This window comes from Berghia stephanieae, chromosome 3 (genome assembly GCF_034508935.2).
Source record: "Berghia stephanieae isolate SIO BIC M18660-M18661 chromosome 3, UCSD_Bste_1.3, whole genome shotgun sequence".
In the NCBI taxonomy this organism is placed as follows: Eukaryota; Metazoa; Mollusca; class Gastropoda; order Nudibranchia; family Aeolidiidae; genus Berghia; species Berghia stephanieae.
In genome coordinates, this window is record NC_088362.1 from 34,093,882 (window position 1) to 34,118,426 (window position 24,545).

At 35.0% G+C, this 24,545-nt stretch overlaps 3 protein-coding genes across 5 annotated transcripts in view; 2 read left to right on the plus strand and 1 right to left on the minus strand.

Annotated features, from left to right (window-relative positions):
* LOC144967591 (aspartate dehydrogenase domain-containing protein-like) overlaps window positions 1-1,894 on the plus strand; it is a 20,457-nt gene extending 18,563 nt beyond the window's left edge. For both annotated transcript variants that reach the window (XM_078905055.1, XM_078905054.1), the window contains exon 7: window positions 1,741-1,894. In XM_078905055.1, the coding sequence (XP_078761181.1) occupies window positions 1,741-1,778 (38 nt within the window). In that variant the 3' untranslated portion in view covers window positions 1,779-1,894. The remainder of the gene's footprint in view (window positions 1-1,740) is intronic.
* Window positions 1,895-3,678: 1,784 nt separating this feature from the next.
* Window positions 3,679-14,265, minus strand: LOC144967592 (glyoxalase domain-containing protein 4-like). The gene is made up of 10 exons (XM_078905056.1): window positions 13,872-14,265; window positions 12,490-12,539; window positions 12,133-12,253; window positions 11,590-11,716; window positions 9,964-10,014; window positions 9,131-9,210; window positions 8,681-8,767; window positions 7,924-8,037; window positions 6,512-6,598; window positions 3,679-5,730 (listed from the first exon to the last, which is right to left on the minus strand). Exons 1-10 carry the CDS (start codon window positions 13,959-13,961, stop codon window positions 5,665-5,667), a joined length of 873 nt encoding a protein of 290 aa, XP_078761182.1. The 5' UTR covers window positions 13,962-14,265; the 3' UTR covers window positions 3,679-5,664.
* Window positions 14,266-14,300: 35 nt separating this feature from the next.
* Window positions 14,301-24,210, plus strand: LOC144967594 (mediator of RNA polymerase II transcription subunit 31-like). 2 transcript variants are annotated; one of them, XM_078905058.1, is made up of 6 exons: window positions 14,301-14,465; window positions 17,136-17,191; window positions 17,795-17,875; window positions 18,397-18,493; window positions 21,006-21,153; window positions 21,483-24,210. In XM_078905058.1, exons 2-6 carry the CDS (start codon window positions 17,155-17,157, stop codon window positions 21,564-21,566), a joined length of 447 nt encoding a protein of 148 aa, XP_078761184.1. In that variant the 5' UTR covers window positions 14,301-14,465; window positions 17,136-17,154; the 3' UTR covers window positions 21,567-24,210. The 2 variants fall into 2 exon arrangements, with proteins under 2 accessions (XP_078761184.1, XP_078761185.1); XM_078905059.1 differs by having other exon boundaries at window positions 14,317-14,346.
* The last annotated feature ends 335 nt before the right edge of the window (window positions 24,211-24,545 follow it).

A 24,545-nucleotide genomic window follows, 5' to 3' on the forward strand; every position in this document is an offset into this window, starting at 1 on the left:
GCCAGTTTTCTGGAAACCCCGTATATCGTCAGTCTCTCTCTCTATTCTCGATTCATCCAATAATTGCTGACATCTTAAATACGATGGCGGCGATTAGCCACTAAAAAGTGGCTGTTGTCTGGTCTGCTCCTAGTAGTCTGTGGTTATGTGTGCCCGTTACAATAGCGGTCAAACACATGGCCCATCTTGCCTAGCACCTAGGTGAGAATTGAAGCAGTTTCAATGCTGTGTCAACTCCGTGACTATAACAAATTGCCTTTTTTAATTGTGCCTAGGGCGATAACGATTAACACATGGCGATGCTGTGATAGTAGGTATTGAGAATATGTATTGATTTATTTACAATCCTGGGAAAGTTGAGGGCGATTGAAATATATCACTACAACCGGATCCTCCAGTTTCTCCAATTATGATGGTCCAACCAAGCAGAAACTTAAAAAAAATTTCAGTCGGTACTTTCTTTTATCAATTTAGTTTAAAATCTGTCCACTTTATTTTTGTGTGTGTATTACTTACTCTCAAATGCAATGACAAGTTATACCAACTATGCTTTACTAGAAAAGTATTCCACTTTGATACTTTGAAGCTGTACTCAAGGTAATAAATGGCTTATTCGCGCAATTTTTCAGTCTTAAAAAAAAAAAATCTGCCAGAAGGCATCCCTGTAGACTTCTTTCTTTTTCTTCTTTAAGGCGAATCCCCTTTTGGATGTAGCCTCCCAAATGCTTACTTACTCCTGGGTGGGGTTCCAGACCTCTCATAGTGGGCAGGGAGGTACTTACTGTTTTTTCTATCCCTCTATATCTGTTTTCCAACCTACTTTCTGTCTTTGTCTTGGAATGAGATTATTTAGTTTCGTCCTGGCCCTGACTGGAGTCCTTCACTGGGAGGGAAACAGTTGAATGTATAGTTATAGTTTTGGGAGATGTATTTTTTTCCTCGTAAATCATCTCTCTGTTATGTGTTGTTTTTTTTTTTATTTGGAACATATGATTTGTAAACATTTGAGTGTGTTCCCTTTGGTGGACTTCTGCTTGTCTCAGGATGAGACTTTTAGGTGATCTCAAACCATGCACAATGATAGTATGCTCTTGGAATCTATATCTTTTCCATATTTGTGCCATTTCCTTTTGTCTTACTTTTCTTGTGCACTTTTAATAGTAAATCTGCAACTTTTTTACTGGCCCATTTTTATTCCTTTTTACTAGTGCTGAAATGACCTAAATGTGTTGCAAGCGCCGTGAAACCTTAAAAACAAACAAAAACAAACAGCTTACTCACTTCTCCTAATAGTGGTAGGTGGCACATAAGGCCTCGATCTGCTATTTCCATTCTGTGCAACTTGCCTGATCCCAAGTTGTCCAAAATGCAGCATTTATTTCTTTTTGAAAAGAATACTGACATGTAGTTTTCTTTTCTCCTCTCTGGAACTCACGTCAGTGATGTCACACAGCCATTCTCTGCTTCTTTTCTTCGTCTGTGGAACCTCTTAAATAGCCTGACCAAACTCCTTTCTGTTTTTTTAAACTGGGCTATGCCATGCAGTAATGTATTTATGTTTTTTGGGGGGGTTTTTGTTGTTGGATGAAGAAGGGTTTTGAGCCCGAAACGTCCCTTGCTTGATATTTTGTTCATTTTTCAAGCTGTTATTTTCATTTTTGTTAATTACTTTTTACAGTCCACAGCTTCTAGCTGCTTGGTATCACTTTAACTCATTCATATTACTTTTTTTCTCCCCAGGTGCTCGCAACAAAGGGCCAGGACTTCACCTGTGTTGAATATTGTCATGTTGATATTGAAGCAAAGTGATAGGGCCATATTTTAGTATGGCATTGAAATGTTATTTCATGAATTGATTTTATCATGGCGATTAAATACAATTATTACCTTAGTGCATTTATTGTTTATGTTGTTGATTGTTAAAACTCATGAAATATTTTATAAGGTCTTCCTTGTTCTACTTTCCAAGTCTTCGCATTTGATAATTGTTTGTGAGGTGAAAAATTATTGACTGTATTATTGTAAGGAAATTAATTCCATTTAACAAAGAATCGTATTAATAATTAAATTGCCTGTTTTGAAAACTGGCTTGATATTATTGTTTTACCTTAACTTGGTGTTTATCAAATCATAAAACTGCATATATATATATAATATATATAATGAAAAATTTAGTTTTAGAGAAAATAATAAATTCATTGGTTGGGGATGCTTGCAGGATGGACTCCGCCACATTATTTTTTTCAACTGAGTTGCTTTTACCAGCTGTCCAGAGACAAATGCTACTGGGTGGGGATCCTGACCTCCCATAGTGGGCAGGGAGGTACATGCTGTGTCTTCTATCCCACCATACCCGTTTTCCAATTGTTTTCTGTCGTTGTCTTGGAGTGAGATTACTTGGTTTTGTCCTGACCCTGGCTGGAATTCCTTGGCTGGGAGGGAAACAGTCAAATGCATAATTGTTTTGGGAGATGATATTTTTTTCCTTGTAAATCATCTCTCTGTTATGTATTATTATGTTTGTTATTTTTAATGTATAATGTAAGCATTTGAGTGTATTCCTCTATGTTGGATTTTGTGCTTGTTTCCGGATGAGACTTATAGGTGATCTCAAACTAAGTACATTGATGGTTTGCTCTTGGAATCTGCATCTGATCCCTATTTGTTCCCAGTTCCCCTTTGTCTTCCTTTCTCTTGGGTGCTTTAATTGTAATTCTAGAACTTTTTACTATCCCATTTTCTTCCTTTTTACTGGCGCTGATATAACCTAAATGTGTTGCAAGCGCCGTAAAACCCTTAAAAACAAACAAAAACAGACAAATGCTACACCTGGTACAACATAGTCTGATCTCCTTGTATTTGAGTAGCTTTTTTCTGCCGTTCCATATCATGTGTTCAATCAGTGTGCAGCTGTTGGTTATTATCAGTAGTGTGAGGAACTTCCAAAAGTAAAGAATAGTGATCCTTCAGAGTCATTAGGCCCATGGAGTTAAAGTTTATCCTGGTTTCTATAACTCGAAATGTAGCAATTGCTTGCTACCATTTGGATAGGACACTAGTTTATCGCAAAGTACTTTCCATCACATTGAACAGTCCAAGCTACCCAATAACTGCTGGATGAGGGGGGAGGGGGCAGAAAATAAAATATCGACTGTACTCTGGATCGATCAAGGTCCCTTTGCGTGTAAAGATCCTAGGAGCAATTTATTTAATTGTATTGATGGTATGCAAAACAATGTATCCAATACACAAAACTGTGTGTAAACTTTAACATTTTATAGTCAATTAGAAAGAATGAAATCAGCTCTTTGGGTCTAAAAATAATAAGACCAGGCTGAGACATGTCAACTTCACTCATAAGACAAAAAAGATCACAGAGAGCCTTGAAATTCACTTCAACCAGTTTTTATTGTCGTCCCACGTCTTTTTTCTTCAGTGTGTTTGAATTAGTGGGATGGGTCTTTTTTCCTTTATTTTTCTTTCTGCTTTATCTGGCACTGTTTCATACACACTTTTTTGCAGATTTTTATCTTTCACCAGTGCCTGCTCCCTTATTTATTTATCAGGTTGATGTTTTCTTTAGTGCACCTCAACACTATTGGCTACCCTACCTGAAATGAGGTCAAAGTGTCAAATGCAATATGTGAAACCCTCTAAAAACAAAAAAACTGACAGATATTTACATTATAAATCTATTTTTATTATGATCAAAATATTGATATACATCACATAGTCATTGAAAATAAATAATTAGACAAAAAAACCCAAACATTTTCACATTTTAAAAGTTTGTTAATCATCAAGAACAGAGAACGTCACAAAATAAATATTAACTGATTAAAGGAAGGGAGACAACCCAGAAAATTCAGTCACAAAAAATGTCAGCAATTGGAATAGATATGAAGTGACAGAGATGCATATAGATAATTTCATATTTTAATATGGATCAATTTGAGTTTTTCTAATGAAAAAAAAAACATGGTGAATTAAGATAAATAGCTGTGCCAATTTGGACTCCCAAATAGGCTTGCTCAACTCAGTGACTTCCGATGGCCACCGGTACTGAAATTAAGTATGAAAATGGATGTTGCGTGTGTTGCAATCACCAAGAAGCGAATGTTTTAAAATAGACTTAGACTAGTCTATTCCCCCCAACAAGTCACATATCCAATTTTGACACTGCATTTGAATCAAAAGATAATAATATGTCTTCATTGAGGGTAAAAAATAATTTTGTTCTTAAACATCATTAAAAAAATAAAAATTTTCTCATTTCGATAGTTTTGATTTTCAATTCCATTTTTTTCACCTAGTTATTCCGACAAAATACCAGACACACTGAGTCACATTTAATTTAAGCTTATGGTCAGATTTATTACCAGGAGGTCCCAGTAGCTCAGTTGGTAGAGCTCTTGCTTCACACGCAAAGGGACTGAGATCGACCCCTGGTGCAGTCTATATTTTTTCTGCCCCACCCCCCATCCCTGTCCACCCAAAAGTAAGTGGGTAGCTAGGTCTGTTAATTCTGTTAACTCTGGTGGAAAGTACTTTGCAATAGACTAGCATCCTATCCAAAGGGTAGCAAGCAATTGCTATTGTCCGTTTTACACTATAGAAACCAGGATATACTCTGGATCCATGGGTCTTTTGACTCTGAAGGACTACTTACATAAAATTTGAATTGATTGAACAACAATTTTAGCACCACTTTTTTTTTTTTTGTTGAATTCAATTAGAGTTAGAGATTCCCTGGCACACACAGCAATCTGTGTCTACAACAAAATTGCTTCAATGAAAGACAGATTCCAAAGATAAAACTCTAAAAAAAATTTTTGTGAATTATAAATCTGGAATAGTAGTAGTAGCAATGTAGCAAGGTCTCTCGAATAATTGGGCAAGAACCAAGGACAAGTGGATTATCCCATAATTTTTAAAAGCCATTTCATTCATCACAAAATGTCAGCATTTCATGGTAACCATTTAGATGTTTTAAAATGAATGATCTTTGTAAAAAAAATGGCATTTAAGTAACTTTTGGAAAAACTTCTTTATGATCTGGGAACGTCCACTTATCGATAGACTAAAATCCACTAAATATATGGTGAGTGGTGTGCTGCAAAAGAGCTGAAAAATTGGGCTGAATCAAAGTGAAAATCATTTTTGGAAAAAAACACCATAACCATACGCTCAAAATTCTTGACAGTGGCTTCATCCCAAAACTTAAAATATTGGGTAAAACTTCTCTATTTTATTTGAATCAATTTTTTTAGAACTAAATGCTCTCCTTAAAATCTACAGGAAAATCGTCACATTGTTACCGATACAATGAACATTTTTCATATTCAGACCTATTTTGTACAGAACAAAATTTGAAGAAACATTTTTGTGATATTTATAAGAACTTTATTCTGCGTTGTATATCTTGTTTTGCTACACAGAAAGATGTATGCTGCTGCACAAAATGATGTTTGGATGCACGTATTGCTTTTGAGTTTGAGTGTAAAAATTTCATTTTTGTGTTGGGTCGGTATAACACTTCGGGAAAAATCCTGAAAATGGTCGGTAAGGGAAGAGATAATGCAGTTTAAAAATCAGCATAACATGAAAGTTGGTAATTTTCCTGGGGTAAATATGGCTTGTATGTTGAAATGTTTTTGGCACTGCTCATGCTGATGCTTTTGATTTTCCCTTTTTAGCAAACCACTCATCACTCTTGTCAGCTGCCATGGCCTAAAAAAGTAGCAAAGAAAGAAAAAAAAAAGTGAGAGGATAAATCATAAAATTGTTTTCCAGTTACAAAATCTGATATTGTTGATTTCGGATGAAACAAACACAGAAATGCTGTGGTTACATTACATTATCATTATATCAGAGCTATTGTTAAATTTAAAAAATAAAAATAATGGGAATTTTTATATACCTCATTTAATCTGAAGATTTATATATTTAAAAATAACATATGACATTTAAATCCATTTTTTAATAATTTCCATAAATAAAAAAACTTGAATAGCTTGCACAGCAAATTGTTGCTCAGATGTTATTGCATTCTTCTCTTCTCCACTTTAGGTGCAGATTTTTCGTTTTGTGGTAAAATACCTTCAGCCGTAAAGGTCCCTGGTTCGAGTCCTACTCTGGGTGACACAAAGTTAAGTCCCTGAGTTTGAGCATTTTTATATCGCAATATCAACTAAACATGCTCAAAGCACTTTACAATGGTCCCTAGCTAACAGCAACACTTAACATGTAAGACGAGATATGACAATTTTTTTTTTGGACATAGACAATGCTGTTAACAGCACCTACTCATACTCATAGGTACCTACTCATTTTACATCTGAGAGCATGGTGTGAGAATGTGAGTAAAGAACCTTTTCCAAGGACTCAACTATATGCTGCTCAGAGCAGGACTTGAACCGTGGGCCTTCCAATCCAAAGGCAAGTGCCATACCACTAGAACTCACAGCTGCACAGGAAACAATTTGGAAAATAATGACTGACTCCTAATTACCTCATCAAGTAAACCACCTGCTTTAGGATCAACTTGAGACAACTCCCTGAAAGCTTCATCTCCAACAAAACAAATCTCATGGCCATCCTGCAATTCAAATCAATACTTTCAATTAAATGTCTTTCGTTAGAATAAGTTATTAATGTTAGTGAGTAATATTGGTGTAAGTATGTGTGTGAAATGTTCGTGTTCGAGTGTAAATGTATCTGTGTGTGAGTTTGTGTGCATGTGTTTGTTTTTTTCATATGTTTTCTCAAAATTGTCAAAGAATGAATGTTTGAATGACAATATTGTAAATCGCTGCGGAGCACTTATGTGGAAGTTGAGCGCTATATAAATAACTTATCACTTTTACCACTATGTACAGCTGAGCATGGATATAATAAACATCTGTGGGCAAAAAAAAATGTAAAAAAAATTATTTATATCAGAGGAAAAATAATAATAAATGGAGGGAGATGGTAGCAGGGAAGGTTTTCTGTCATCAAGCGATAGAGAAAGATGCGGAGAATGACTGGTGTAAGTATGATTACAGTTTGCATTGCTAGTAATAATACTGGTTTCATTTGAGGAGTGCAAGCAATGCCTACAGCTCTAAGCTTTTATCATAAGAATTACAATCATGGTTAAAAAAATAATTATGCCCTTCCACATGGCACTCTCACTTGCTGTCGCAAGGCATTCCTTGAAGCAATATAGTTATCTAATCCATGAAATTTATGTCTAATGTCAACAAAAATCACTTAATTTTTCCTAGTGAGCAAATTTGGGATTAGATCTTTCGAGTTCATATGAATTGAAAATCAAACAAATTTGTTCAATTTCAATCATGGTGAACTTGAGAGAGTTAAGTTAATGATCTTGTTCATGGAAAAAAACAAACAAAAGTGCCTAAAGCGGGACTTGAACCAGGCACTTCTCAGATCCCTGTATAATACCTTAAACCAATCAGCTAACTCACCCTCCAATAATCACGTTTATGGGTTTTTAATAATTGCAGATGTATACAACTTCACAAATTACATTTCTGCAAATTTAGCGCGAAAATCAGACACAATTTGAGCTCTTGACGCTGTACAAAATCATTACACAATTACCATAGCTATTAGATTTAAGTGGATACATATAACAATATTTTAAATGCTATCAACATATAAATACATGCAAATATTATAAGTATAAGTGTCCATCAAAAATCAAGCCATGAAATATATTCTAAAGTACGGGAATATGGCTTTAGCCTGCTTTGAAACCCCCCCCCTGAGATTCTGCATTTCTAACTTCAAAGGACAAATTATTCCAAATGAAATTGGAGAATCAAACTTTCCTGTTCAAATAGTAGAAACTGATTATAGAATGTAAAAAAAAAAAAAGCATGAACATTAATGATTAAAGTAAAATAAAGTACATACAGGATCTGCCACAATGATGACTTGAACTGTTGCCTTCCCTGGAGTGTCCAAACTGACCAGAGGTGTGAGGATGGTTTGGTTCTCACCTGTCATCAGGTCTGATATGCCCTTCAGCTGGTGGATCCAAACAAATAATAGACAAAATCATAAAATGTCAACACGAGATGTTCTACGATTCCTTGAAGATCCATGGGGCAGCGTGGTTCAGCGGTACAGTCTTTGCTTCGTATTTGAAAGGTAATGAGTTTGAATACCCACTCCGCTGTGCTGTGTGGCCTTGAGTAAGTTACCTCTCCCTGGCTCAGTTTTTGGCGCTGCACTGTGGCTGATGCTTGGCTAATTACATGTCTTCCCTTTGAATAGACCCTAATGATAAATTTCCCATTGGGGATGAATAAAGGGAATTTTATTTATTTTAAAAAGTTTATATTAAGATGTAAAAATATAATGTTTTTTGTTTCTGTTTTTAGAGGTTTTACAGCACTAGCAGCACATTTAGATCATCTCAACCCCAGTAAACAGGAAGATAATTGGGGAACAGTTATACATCTGAAGATAAAAACATCAAAGAAAAAATCAGACAAAAGGGACTAGTTCAAAAAGGAAACAGAGTATTTCACAATTCCATTGATGTGTCTATTTTGATATAACCTAAAAGGCCCATCCAGACACAATCAAATATTTACAAAGTACAATATATATTTATCACAATGTTTGTTTATTGCTTAAACTTCAAACAAGAAAGTACAAACTATACCTCTGAGCTAGGACATGAAATGGCAAATCTTCCAAAAGCTGTGGCACGATCAATTGGTTCCTCAATCTGTTTCAATTCCAGGTGACACTGGAAAATAAAACCCAAAGACATAAAAACATATAAAACAAAAATGAATATAAAAGAAAAAAAGTGCAATCTTAACCAACAACAAAAACAATGAAAATGGTAATCTTTCACATAAAATCTTTATAAGAATATATTACAAGTGATACTAAACTGCTTTGAAGTTGTGAAATGTAAAAATCAATACACAAAAATGAATATAACAGTTTCAAATAAGAACAAACAAAAAAACAAAACAAACACTAAACATTTTGGGCTCTAACCCCTTCTTCAGCAAATAAAAAAAATAAACCCAATAAAAACATAAATGCATTACTTAAAAACCAGATAGATGGCACAGAAATATTTATATTGGAGGTAGTTTACCTGTCCCTTGGCATAATGCATTTCAACACTTTTATCACAACTCCCAAAACTAGTCATCCCACAGAGTCTCGTCCAAAAATCTGCAGGGGGAGGAAAGTTGTTGAAATTACAACATTAAAATTATCCTTAATTATTAATGATTACAAAGCTATTCATTACATATATAAATTTACGAATAAACAAATAGAAAACAGCATTAAAAAACGTGGGCTATAAGACTTCAGTTATAGATATTATTTGTCCTTCAGAGCCATAGGGTCTTTGAAGCATGAGTTTATCCTAGTTTCTATGGTGTGCAACAAATGATCGCAATTGCATGCAACCATTTGGATAGGATGCTAGTCTACTACAAGTACTTTCCACCAGATCTAACAGACCCAGATACCCAATCTCTGCCAGGTGGACAGGGGGGTTGGGAAAAATCTCGACTTCATCCGGGATCTATCTCAGTCACTTTGAGCACGTTTAGTGAATATTGCAGTTTATAAATGCTCTAGTCCTTTTTTACTCAACTACAAATAGTAAAGCAATATAAATGTTGACGCAACAGTTAAAAACCAGTAACCATCAGTACCTACCCTGATTTTGTATCACAGGTTATCTAAAATGTAAAACCTTGGTGCTTGGATGACCTAAAAGTGTGGTAAAAAAAAATGTCAAATCCCTTTTTTAAAAACTCTTTTTTAACTCCCTTGAATCTGGGCTACTTTTATTAGATTATAGATGCTGGAGGGAGAGAGAGGGAGAGAGAGAGAGAGAGAGAGAGAGAGAGAGAGAGAGAGAGAGAGAGAGAGAGAGAGAGAGAGAGAGAGAGAGAGAGAGAGTTCACTTACCTGTTGATTTCTTGAGATCAGAGCAAGCTAATGTAACTTTGGATACTTTATCTGTGGAAAAAAAATACTGAAGTAAAGGGATGGGACATGGTGAATTAGCCATTTAGGAATCATTTGAGATGTGTAGGTTTTCTGTACTCGAAATTTAAGGCTAAATTGTATAACAATACAGATAGTTGTTTTTACCTAGTTATGAATGATTTTTAAAATATTAAGTTTTACATAATATAATCTCTTTTAGAGTTGGGCTATTCAAAATACTTTAGAAAATCTTAAATTCCCATATAAAGACCATAGGAGAAAAGGGCACATGTCACAAAATCAAATTTTACGAGTTATACCCCTTAGAATAACATTCATTTGTCAAAAGTATAATATGAAAATATGAATTCACCGAAGAAAGATACCATTATCATGATAAAAAGAGGAGAGAAAAAAACCCACCAAAAAACAGCAACAAACCAATACACAGTAAAAGACTTCCAAAATTTAAAATAGTGTTTTCTCAAAATAGAAACAGTTTGACACGTGTGTCTTGTTTTCACTGGTCTTCTTTTACCTGGGAAATCAAGAATCAACTTATTGAGACAATATGTGACCAATCATCACAAAACAGTTTTATGTTAGAGTAAACAATAGATGTAAAAAATAAAAGATGTTTAATAAGCTTTATTTTCTCTATTGAATGTTGCCTTCTGACACAGCCATTATAAGAATAAGAAATGAAAGAATTAATCACACTGACACAATCACATTGTAAGCATCACAAATATCTTGACTTAAAAAGAAGTATCCATTATTTCCAGCAGCTCCTTGTTGTATAACTATCGTGTGAACCTGAGGCTACGTGGTTTAGTGGTATGTCACTCGCCCTCCCCCCCTTGAGCGGCACATAGTTGAATCAATGTAAACAGGTGTAAAATGAGTACATAGACGTTAACAGCATTGTCCTTCTTGGAAAAAATGGTAGCATTGCGTAACAGGCCTGTACATGTTAAGTGTTGCTATTGGTTAGGGACCCCTTGCAGATCATTTCTGTACAAATGGAATTTTAGGCCTAACTTATAAAAATTTGTATGAAAATAAATGCTTTCATTGAGTGAGTTTTTTTACTGAAACCACCAAAAAAATTTAATTTCCTCATTCTGAGGATTTTCCCTTAGAACACAATCTTCTTCATTTCATTAAGATATTTTATCTGTGGAAAAATACTAATACCAGCTTGAGAGGGGGTCCTGATAGCTCAGCTGGTAGAACACTCGCTTCATATGCAAAAGGACTAAGATCGATCCTGTGTGAAGTCGAGATTTTTTTCTGACACCCCCCTCCCTTTTTTCTTCTATCCAGCAGTGATACTTCGTGATAGACTAGTATCCTATCCAAAGGGTAGCAAGAAAATGCTATTGCCTGTTACACATATTTCACATTATAGAAACTTGGATGAACTATGGCTCCAAGGGCCTAAGGGCTCTGAAGGACTGCTTTATTGTTTTTACCAGCTTGAGACAAAGAGTCATGTCTATTACTTCTGAAACCAGCATTATCTGATCAGAAAAGAAGGTACGAATGTCTTTTTCTTTTTCTTCACAAATCTATAAACATTTGTCATATCTTCATTGCACCAACCTGTTTTACTGCCATTGTCAATGATTGTGAAATTGTATCCGTCAGGAGACTTGACTGTGTTGTTTTCCACATGAAAACCGGCATCTTTTGAATTTTTCAAAGCTGTCTCCGATGAAATTGTGATCGCCTGCAATAAATGGTTGGTATGTTTAACAGGTTATCAATGCTCACATATCATATAAAAACACACAATCCATCGCTATAGTCTATCGCAAAGTACTTTCCATCAGATTTAAGAGACCCAGCTACTCAATTTCTGTTGGGTGGACAGGGGGGAGGTCAGAACAATTTTTTGACTTCATCCAAGACCGATCTCAGTCCCTTTGCATGTGAGGCAAGTGCTCTACCAACTGAGCTATAGGGCTCCCCAAGTGTTATAAATACTTACAGTAAAAAACAATGAAAAATAGAATAGAAGCTTTAATTACGTTTGTAAAAAACAATTTTTTAATGAATACAATAGAAGCTTCAGTTTAACTTATCTACGTTTTTTAAAAATTTATTCAATCTCCAAGAAGCAACAATTGAATCTTAAAGACTTACCATGAAGTCATTGCCCAGTTTGTAAGATCCAATCCCGTAGTTGTAAGTCAGCTCCATGACAAAATTGTCATCCTCTGGTCCATATCCAACCATCGACTTGCTCCATTTTCCATCATAAGGACTGGGGGGAAAAAATAAGTTCAGGGGAGATAATCCAGAGAGATTTTTTTTTTAATTTAAAACTATGGGCACAAAGTGAGGAGGCTTTAATCGTCGACTCATTGAAAAGTCTTGATTCAATTCATCAGTTTTCAAGTTTATATTGGGAAACAGATTATGACTTTAATACAAATATAGGGGCTGATCCTGGCAATATTCTATGCTTTTAAGGAATTCAATAACAAAAAAAAAACCTACCCATTGCATGAAGCCTTGCAGCCTTCTTCAAATTCCTCATGTCGAAGAAACTGAAAAAGAGTGAAACCTAACAGTACAGCTAGATTAAACTTTTATTTGTATTTTACATAGAGAGAGGGAGAAGAAGAAGAAGAAGAAGAAGAAGAAGAAGAAGAAGAAGAAAGAGAGAGAGAGAGAGAGAGAGAGAGAGAGAGAGAGAGAGAGAGAGAGAGAGAGAGAGAGAGAGAGAGAGAGGGAGAGAGAAAATGGGGGAGAGATAAATGAGCAATGTTAAGGGTTTTTGCGTGTGTAACAAAGACAGACAACTCTGATTAATATCATGTTTATATTAAAATTAGAGAGAGACAGATTTTGTATTTTTGTAAAAACATAAAATAGTTGACACAACATATATATTTTTTTTAAAGCATTAAATAATTTTTTTATAAATACAAAGAAAACAGAAAAGTGTAGTATTTTTGTTGGACGAACTATAACTTCAAATGTTTGTCATTCAAGATTTCTTCACATTCAAAATTGAGAGGGGATGCCATGGCTGACGATAAATTGCATAATATAATAGTAATACTTTTACCACTCAGACCTTTATTGGCACTCATGAAGAATTCCCATTGACAGTCTTAAAAAAGTTGGATGACAAGCCGAACCATACCGGTACCAATATAATTTAAGTTGTAAGAAGATATCTTGCTATCCTAGACATTGGTCTAAAAAGCAAAGAGAGATTTATAAGTCTAAGCCAGATTTATAAAAGTAATAAAATAAATATGAACACTTCCGATGAACATTACATTTATACAGGGGATTTTTACAACTTTCCTAATCTTGATGTGCATCCCCCCCCCCCCCCCCCCCCCCCCCAGCAAGCCATAATGGAACCGAATTTTATATACAGTGAAAATCGTACGTTAGGCGTCCTTGTGTCGTTTCTTTCTCTTAGTGACGCCTGTATATGAATTTCTTCCACCCATATTGTACTAGCACTCACACAACATCCATCATTGTAAATAGCGATGTACTCATTCACATCTGAGTCGGGTGGGGTAAGTGGGTGTAGTGTAAACTGCATACACACTGGCACAATGCCAATGCGGAGCAGAGTTTAAGTCCCCGTTCCCCCCCCCCCCCCCCTTTTTTTTTTTTTTTTTTTTTTTGGTCACCGACCACGTCAAAAGTAGCTATTTGTTACAGAACGTAATGCTGGGCCATCGACCCACAAGTGATATCTAAATCTATGTAGGAATCTCAATATTTGCCAACGGCACGGGGAGTTAGGTTTTATCATAACCAATTAAACTAAGTCTCTAAAGTCTAAGTTAATTAGACTCTCTACTTGAAGAAGTCTAAGTCTATACACATGACTAGATACGCAATACACATACCTTCATTCCAAGTGCTTTTCGAAAAAAGCGAGCATTTTCTGAACGATTGCCAATTTTAAATACAAAATGTAGAGCTCGCCTGGTACTCATTATTGCTTTGGATTATAAACTTATTTTAATGTTATTCTGAAACAGGTAGGCTAGAATCTAGTAAATATAAGAAAAAACCAAAGACTGTCAGTGTTCGTCCGGTGCACTTTTTTTCGTCATTCGTATTTCGCAAGCTACACAGGGAGGCAATAGTAGTTGACATTGTTGCAACAAGAAGCAGGAAAACTTAAATTAAGATGATGTAGAATATTTGACTACTTCTAAGTATTATTTTAGAATATTTTTTTCAATGTTATTTCAAAAATGCATGAATACATTTTTTACATTTATAGAAAGAAAAAAGATTTCACTTTTTAGAACAGCCGCATTACAACTTTTTAATGTTTGTTTACACTACCCGAGAATGGAAGAGAGTTAAACGCCGGTTGGTTGTCTTTTTCACCAGATACTAACTATCTATCTATCTAGAACATTTCATTAAGTCCTTTCATGTTTAAATATGTGATATAGAGAGAGGAATATTGCCGAACTATTAAATTACTGGTGAGTAAACCCGAATGGAAATTATAGGTTTAGGATGAAAGCTTCCAATGCATTACTCCCCTCCCCCTCTTCTTTGTTATTGAAAATGAAAGTAGAGCCATAGATAGATAGTAAGTTATCTTAGTCTTAGCATAGCCTGTCTGTTGGCAATCGCAGTGAGTGTGCAAGCAAACTGACTATTGTATTATTTTCAAATATATTTTCCAAATAAAACTAGATAGAAGGCCCAGAACTGGCGTATCGGTGAGATTCAGAATCATAATTAAGGAAGAGAGTGAGAGTCCAGTCAGTCTCCCGTGTATCCGTATATGCCGACCGACAACGCCATCCGCCACCATCTTAGTCTTTCTAAGTCTTAAACTTAAACTAGAATTAACCAACACTCAACAAAACCAGGTTTCCAAGAAAATCACGTTTGCCTCATAGCCATAGGAAATAGGCATTTTTTAAATGAAAAAAGTCAGTCTTTTACTTTTAGAAATAAAGTTAGGAAGTGTCTTGATTGGCTTACCATACCATATCCCTACTTTTTTTTGTGAAAACCTTTGGCACCTTACAAACCAAGTCATCTCAGCCCACATGAGTCGTGAGTGGTCTTCAAATTGTCGAAACACTTCTCAATTGCCACTACTTTTATGCCAAGCTCAGGTCTGCTTCAAATTAAATTATGTTCACATATATGAAATTTGACTTATCAAAGAATGGTCGTTTTTCAAAATGTATTATTTGTTTTTTTTTTAAATGGCAGTGTCACGGGAGACAATAAATTCTTTAATTTCGACTAGAGAGACCACGATTTTGGTCTCCTGATATTAAACTGTATTTTCATTTATAGAAGTTTCTTTATGTTTTGGAGGCCCGATTTTAATTTATTTATTTGTAGCCCCCAACCCGAACATCAAATGAATTATTGAAGTTGAGAAAATTGAAGAACAAAAGTTTTTAAAAATTAAAAACTAAAAGAAGAAAAGAAACAGAAAATTGAAATAATTTTTGTGTTGGACAGCGCTGGTGACTTGCAATCTCTCTTCTTCTCTTCTCTTTTATTTAGCGGGGGGGGGGGGGGGGGGGGGGGCGGCATACTATTATTACATGGCTAAAATAAAAGACGCAACAAAAACAAACAAAAAATAAATAAATTTAGAAAACTGACCTCCTCAACATTAAGGGACGGGCGACATCTGAAATATCAATTTTTGGGTCAAAATATAAAATTTCAGTTTTTTGTTTATTATCAAAGAACAATCATTTTTTCACATATTTTCAGCACTGAGATGGTGATTTGGATAATATAAAGTTTGTAAATCGTCTTTCATCAGGGTGTCCAGGGAAGTCGGAAAGTTGGAAATTGGTCGGAAATTTCATACTTGGTCGGAAATGTTGGAAATAATGGGACTGAGTGTGAAATTTCCTTTAAAATGAGAAAAATTAGAAATTTTTTGCTTAAAATGCGATATCAAAAATGTGCGAAGGACAACTGCTGTGCACAAAATTATTATTATTTTACTGCTACAACTGCACTACTACAAACACTACCACATCATCATCCCTATCACCAACACCACTCACTAATGTAACCACCACCACTACCACATCCACATCCCATACCATCACTACAAAATTACCACATCATCATACCCACCACCACCACTACTCCAACCACCACCACATCATCATCCCAATCACCAACACCACACCACTACTGCAACCATCACCACATCATCATCCCCACTACCACAACATTATCATTATCCCTACCACCACCACTACAACCACCACCACACCACCATTGCTACAACTACTACTACATCATCATCTTTACCACCAGCACCACTACTACAACCGCTACTTCATCATCATCCCTACCCCCTACACTACTATAACCACCACCACATCACCGTTCCTATCAGCAACGTCAACTCTACTACAACCACCACCATCGCCACTGCTATAACAACCACCACATCACTATCCATAACACTAACACCATTACTACAACAACCATATCATCATCTCATCCCTACCACCACCACTACCTTTGCAACAACTGCTACATCATAATCCCTACCACCATCACAATCACCACTACTACATCCATTACAACTACCAAAACACTATCATCTCTACCACTAATACCAACAAATCATATGAGTATTTTTTTAAAGTGAAAATGGGGGTGGGTGGTGGCTTTGACATTGTATAATCACATGGTACCATTCTCTAAGTAGATAAGATTTTATAAGTTGCTATCCGTTTTTTAACTTTTGAAATTCCTCCGAGTGTTGTCAAAAATTGCTGCAAGAAACATTTTGGGTTGCATCTCAGCAAATTTTTATGAAATTCAAATTTATAGATTATAGTCGCATGGATGGGTCATGATCTGTGCACTGAGAAATTTCCTCCTTTTTTGACCAGTCATTTTCACCTCTGCTCTTACTTTAAAATATGGATTGTGTTGCGGTAAGACCTATTTTAAGTAGGGTTGTCTTTTTTAAGCGTATAGAACGCTGTGTGTATAAAATATCTGGTAGGAAATTTCACTTCTAGGTAGGAAATTTTAAGGTTGGATTTCCCTGGACACCCTGCTTTGGTTCTGGGACAGTTGTCCTGTAAAAGTAAGAGTTTGAAATCGCAGTCCTCGAAATTTAAATTTACTACTTGTCCTTTCAGATATTAATATTGATTGAAAATGGCTGGTCGTGGAGGAAGCTTGTCACATTTTACAGGTGAGAATATTTTCTTCATTTCGTCAACAGTGTAAATGTAACTTGAAAGGGTAATTGATGAAAAAAAAACAACAAAAAACAATTGTTTTTACCTGAGTGCTGGTTGTCTTGAAGTTGAAGCAAGAAAAGGGGGCATGGAAGCAGAACACACATATGTGAAATGCTCCATGCTTGGTGTATTATAAGATTTAAAATGCCAAACTCCACATATAGTTTTACTTGTGTATTCATTGTGGTTAAAAGTATCTACTCATATTGTGTTTATGAAGCTGTGTTTTTCATCTTTTAAAAAAATGTACATATTTATTCTTTTATTTTGTTTTAGTCATATAAAAAGAACCTATGGTGTTATTACCAAAATGTTTTCCACAAGGAGTGATCATAATTTGTCATTTTATGTCATGTGAATTGATTTGCTGGGCGTTATATCTCGTTTTCTTTTCTTTATGATTATCTCAAGATATCCGCTATCAGTTTAGTCATGCATAGTCTGTCACAAGTCAGCATCTTTGCTCATCTCAGGGGTAATATGAGCCCATTCTATAATTTTAATCATAACGTTATTGAACTTGCTGATATTTTCTGAATGTTTTTTTTTTTCAGAGACAGATGAGCAACAAAGGATACGTTTTCAAACAGAGCTAGAATTTGTTCAGTGTTTGGCTAATCCAAATTACTTGAATTGTAAGTGTATTTAAGTTCCTTTAACTCTTAAGTAGCTCGCCTCACTCAAATTTCCCTACCTCAATATAAGTTCTGAAACAAGTAAATTATGGACAAAATTTAACTGTCAAAACAATGGGGGGAATGACTGTACTTTTATGTAAATGATATTAATACAGCATGTATCTGGAAAATTGGGAAACTTCAAGAAAATCTAATTGAGTCAGTGTCTATTGAACAGTTTTGAGGGAAAATTAAATCCTATTTTTACAAATTCATCACTCAGCAACCAACAAACAACATTCGAAGCCTCACTGAGTGACTTAAGCATATTAATGATCTGAAGCAGTTCTTTAAAGGATTGTAATTGTAGACCTCATTGGATAACGACAGTTATTCTCCTGCAAAATGATAAATAACGATGACAGGTGATTTTAACTTATATTTTAGTGGGGATTTTTTTTTAACACTTAGGTCATTATGTTTACCATCGTTTAGCATTGTATAAATGTTGTGGTTTTTTTTCCTTCTTTCACTTTTAGTTTTGGCTCAAAGAGGCATCTTGAAGGAACAGAATTTTATCAACTACCTCAAATATCTCCAGTACTGGAAGGAACCCAAGTATGCCAAATTTTTAAAGTGAGTTTATATTCCATGTTTGAATTCCTAAGAACCATAAACTTAAGATATGGTTGATATTGGTATTATTACCCATGATATAAAAATATTTGATTTTCATTTTTAAAAACGATATTTTCATACACACTATATATTCTTATGGAAGCTCATCTATTCATTGTCTCCTTGCTCTATGTATACATCATACAAACCAAGGACTATACTTGTCCTTCACCAGGCCTATGTGAACGAGAGGAGCTTAAAACGTACATTGTTCATAGAATCGAAGCCTTATACACTGAAATACTATTAATAGACCTGCATGTGTGCCGACAATTGTCGGTTTTCCGACAATCACGGTCGTTGCGATCTCCCGGATCACTTTTTTTTTTTATTGCTAAAGTAATCTGATTGCGAGTGACGTCAATTGTCGGAGTGTCGGCGATCCCCAACTCGACCGGCGGCGAGCAGTCAAGTGCCGACGAATGGGCGTCGGATTGCCGACAATATTGTCGGCACTCTCAAGCGCTCGTTAGGCAATTATCGGGAAACTTCGCTAGTCTCCGATTTGACCGCAACTCTTCACTGTCTGAAAAACGAGAAGTGTGTCGATATAATCGAGCTTGCGCAGTTCGTTAACTTTAGTTTTCATACTTTCGGTACCTATTCCATTCAAGTAACTTTTGTTTTTCAATTGAACGTTGCTACATTTCAATTTTATTCGCTCTATCAATCAACTTTCTGGATTTGTGGTTGTATATTTTACATTGTTTTTTTGTTATCATGCCTGAACAATTCTTTGACCGTTCGTCGGATCTCAAGTCAGTTGAGAATGGTATTCGAAATCTATTCAAATGGGATCTGGAAGAGAAAGACTGCACCGATGATTTTCTCTCGGAGTACGTGAGAAAGCCAGCACAGCCGGGTGCTGCATTTTTTTTTTTATTTATTTTTTTTTTTTTATTTATTTTTTTTGCCAGTGGATTAAAGTCTAATGATTGGGATGGTTATTGCTCTTTAGAGATAAGATCAATTATTCCAGGTTAAAAACTACTGTGGGGGGTCCGATTACGGTGGCAAAGGAAAATCATTCATGTCATAAATAAAGAGGAGGCATTCTCAAAGTGAAAGTGAGTAACACTACTAACACAAGTACAAGAGAAAAAAACCCAACTCAGTTATTGCAGCTGTTTTCACTGCTGAGACAGAGACTCGTCCTCTCTCCAAGCTTCACAAGGAACTCACTCAACCCTAGCCCTAACTGAAACTGATTCCAGTCTGTAGGTAGACAGGTGCCGATTAGCCATTGGACAAGTGAAGCGCAACTTTGGGTTAAAATTTGAATAACACAATTTCAAATAATTATAATCACTGTTGCATTATTTTTCACAGTATATGAACGGCTCTGGTATCATTTTAAAGGGCAGAGATCAAGATTTCTTTTGATGTGATAGAAATCAATATTGACATATTGTATCAAAAATTATAATTTGATAAAAATAACGTAATTTTAAAACTTTTGAAATCTTTTTCAAAATTGAGATAGCAAAAAATAAAAGTGAAGGTATCTAGATAATTCATTTGTCTATGTCTATATCAAATTTCATAAAGATTGAAGACAGTGCAGTATGTTTAATGTTAACCACCACAAGTGACCAACCCTCTTTTTCTATGCTAAAATCCCGTTTTAATCAGTAGTCACCTTATCGAGAGGCTGTCCAGTGGGGGAATTTTCAATCAATTTTGAGCTTTTGTAAGAGTAAATTTAGAGTAAAATCATCATAACTTTGGAACCGTGTATCCTAAATCCAAAAGTAAGGTATCTTATTAAATGTTTTTTAAAGGCCTATCTGTCTATGTAAAAAAATAATTATAAATTTTTATTTTTGAAAAAATATCAAACTACCACTCTACCTCCATGCTGTCCCTTCTCCCTATAAATTTTTGTTACTTTTTAACATTTTAAAATAAATATATTCTGTAGGACAATCCAAAAGAAAATGTATATGACTAAGTACTGAGTTACAAAATAAAAGATCCGGTAATGCGATATGTGTGAAAAAGTTCAGACAATTTGGTCAGGACTCACATGCAGGTCTATATTAAGCAAATGTTTGGACCGTTTGGATATCTGCTGAAGAAATGTAACAATTAATAATGGTACAGGTGTTTCAGTTTAGGAGAAATCAGTACTGAAACCTTTTGCTGACAATGTAAATTATATCCAATTTTTTAAAATGAGGGGTAGCATGTCTTTTGGAAAACTTAAAGTGGAATTATATGGAGTATAGTGACTCTTAAAATAGACTTTTTGACCTAGCAATAATGAACAATGAAACCTTTGTCACAAGACGTGGAAAGAATTTTTTTTTTTTTTTTTTTGGTTTTGTTTTTGGTTTTGTTTTTAAATTTTAAGGGGGAATAATCTTTTCTTGAATGTTATTTTTTTTTTTTCACGTACCATTGCCATTGTATGTCTCAGACCTGAACCTCTATGTTGATGATTAAATGATTTCTTACAATATCATTTCAGATACCCACAGTGCCTTCACATGTTGGAGTTGCTCCAATATGAACATTTCCGCAAAGAATTAGTCAATAATCAGTGTGCAAAGTTCATAGACGACCAGCAGTTGTTGTTCTGGCAACACTATCAGAGGAAGCGTGGCCAGATGATCCAGGTTTGTTTATAGTTGAATAGTATTCACATCGACTGTATTCTCAGTCTGACTCCATCAGCTGGTTTATTGAATAATGAACTGTGATATTTTGATTTCTTGTCTTTATTTATTTAGATGATAAATATCCCACTTCCTTTATTAAAATAAATGCTTAAGAAATAATATTTAAGGGGCAGTTTGGGTCCTTTCTAAAAAAAAGGCAAGATGAAATAATTTGATTTAGAGGCTTGCAAAAAGACTAATAAAGCAATCAAGATGTTCCTTGTTCGATAAAGACGATAGGAAAAGTAACATAATTTACCAACTTTGCAAATCCTTTCATTGTACAGGAACAGGCAGACAAGACACAACAGCAAGTCAGCAAAGATGTAAAGGAAACAACAAAACAGTTGACACCTCAACCAGGAACGTGACGAGTTGGAAACTTATTTCATTGCATTTATCTCCACCATTTTCATGTAAATACCATTTATAATCATGTTCAAATTCTAACTGACAGATCTGTTGTTTTGCATAATGGAGGTGTTTCTCAAAGAAAGTGAAATCGGTCGGGGCACATTTGATATGGTAATAAATCCATTATTTCACTTTTAGTTGTAAAAAGGTGTACTATATATGAATATTTTTTATGTGTAGTTGATAATTGATATTTCATGGCAGTATCATTTGCATACCTGCCAACCCTTCCGCTTTTGGTGGAATCATTTCTATTTTTCACTCTCCCTTTTTCACTATTCCGGTATTGTCTCTTAAATTCCGATTTTCAAAAATGATGATAATGATAAGAAGAAATTAATGGAGGGGGGGGGGGGGGGGTTAAAAGGTGAATTTTATTTTTAATGATTGCCAAAAGGGAGATAAGTAGGGAAATTAATTGCCCTTCTTTCCCCATTCCATCACCTAATACATGTGATATGTAGTTTTGCCAGCTGTGCCCGAATACTGTCTTTATGTGTTTGGTGGCAAAGTTGGTGGCAATTTTGATATAGAATTATCCATTGTTAAGAAATTCATATTTTTGGTCTCAAATTCCTATTTTCTGATGTTCTGATTCCACTTTTGGAATATGAAGGGTTGGCAGGTCTGCAATTGTTTTGTAACAATATTGCGGTGTTTTTAATTTTTTTTTTGTTCATATAGATATTAAGGTTTATTTGTTATTTTGATGTTTTTGTTGGGAGGGGGGGGGGGGTTGTTTTGTTTTTCTTTTTATAAGGGAATGTCCTGATGGTTTGATCTTTAAGTTTAAGTTCAATGCTAAAAATTTTGCAATCTAAAAATAAATAAAACAAAAAACTGAGGCCCTTTATATTAGAGCAATATCCACTAAACATGCTCAGGGCGTTTTACAATCTATAGCATAGCTATCTGTCTTTGTGGTTGGATGAAATTTTGGTCGGGTTCAGTCTTCTTTTCCCCTTATTTTCTATGTGACTTTACGTCCTTGTCCTGGATTGAGGTAGCTTGGGTTTTGCTTGGGCTCTAATGATTTTGTTTATTGGTTGGTTTGTTTTGTTTTTTTTATAAGTGTTATCTGTGAGTGTAAAATGGAAACCATCAGAGTATTCTCCCTTTGGCCTGGGTTTTGTATACATGTCTAATCTTAGAGCTGATTCCCCTTGGCTTTTTTATCAAGGGTGTCTGTAACTCAAAACTGTTGTAAAAAAACTTATCATGGAAATTTCTTGTCCCAACATTGTGTCCTTGGTTAAGACACATTACACACATTACCCTTTATGCTCAGGTGTGAACAAATACCAGGCTACAAGCGATGACAGATACTGTAAGAGTGTTAGTACCAAAAAAAAAAACGTCTTAAGGCTACTGGGACTGTGTGAAATGGAAATATGGATCCATATGGCCTGCTTAGAGAATAAATGAAATTGTGAAGCTCATGGTAAATGCTTGGAAATGTTCACATTTATTTAGCTTTCCTTTACTTGGACACAGTATTGGTCGAATGATATATTATTGCTTGTGCTGTCAACAGTATTAAAGTAAAAAATTTTAACAATTGGACACAGTTTAAGGACAAATAGACTATTCCATAATTTTTCAAAACTCATGTGTTCGCTTTCTCTTAATTGGAAGGAAGAAAAACAGATCCAAGCTGATTTCAGTGCACATTGTCATCGTTTCATGTAAATCCTTAAAATCTGAATTATTGTATGATCTTGATTTTAAAGAAGTGTAATACAGTGGACTCTTGGTAATAAAGCCTGACCAGAAAGATTGGTTGACTTACTGTAAGCAAGGTTGACGTTATCCATTATCAATGGAACATACTTAGATTTATATAGGTAGAGAACAGAAAATTTTGGACCAACATAAGGTGTTGACACTATGCGGATTCCACGAAGTATTTTTTTTTCTAAGGCATCAGAATAACTTTATCAAATCTTTTTTGTAATGCGGGATAACCCATTTGTGACCAACAAGAGGTGTTGACTTTATGCAGATTCCACTGTTTTGGAAAATGAATTGGTCAGGTGGTGGGGGCAAACAGACAGTTAGTTAACTGAAACAATTATTAGTGACGGGTGAAATATGATTAACTAAAGTTGTTTTAAATTAATAAAATGGTATTATTGCTAATGGATTGATATTATTTCATTATATTATTATTTATACCTTGGATGTGAATCATTCAGGCATGATAATGGATTTTTATTGTCAGCTTGTCAGTTAGGTATAGATGGATTTGCAGTCGATGTCTCATAGGTTTTTGTTACTGTTTTTAAAGATGTTTTTTAAAACAACCGTGAGAGATGATCAGGTCTCACAACATTCAATCAGATTATAAACATTTAAACACACAAATTTTGTGGTAATTACTATTTGTTACTGCCATGTCAACTAGAATTGTTGAACATTAGCATTTGACATTTCCACACACTGTCTATAAATGTAGTACTACCTTAATATTACTGTGTCATGTCATTATCATCATCATCATCACCTTCAACAACAACAGCATCGTTGTCATTGTAAATCTTGTCAAAATCTATTTTAAACTTTGATGATAATTGAAATGAATAAATAAAATGTGCTCAATTATTCTTTTGTTTGTTTCAATATCTTTTTTTTTTAAGGAGGATGTCCTTTGACTTAAATGGGTCTTGCACAAAGGCGAGGGGTTGAATTGAGTTTTAATGTCTCCTTTTATACTGAGCGTCAAAATAAACTGGCTAGAACTAGACCGCTAATAGAGTCATAAGTCATAACGTGTCACGTTTCTGGGTGGGGTTCCTGGCCTCCCATAGTGGTCAGGGATGTACATACTGTGTCTTCTATCCCCCTATATCTGTTTTCCAAAATGCTTTCTGTCTTTGTCTTGGAATGAGATTACTTGGTTTTGTCCTGGCCCTGGCTGGGAGGGAAACAGTCAAATG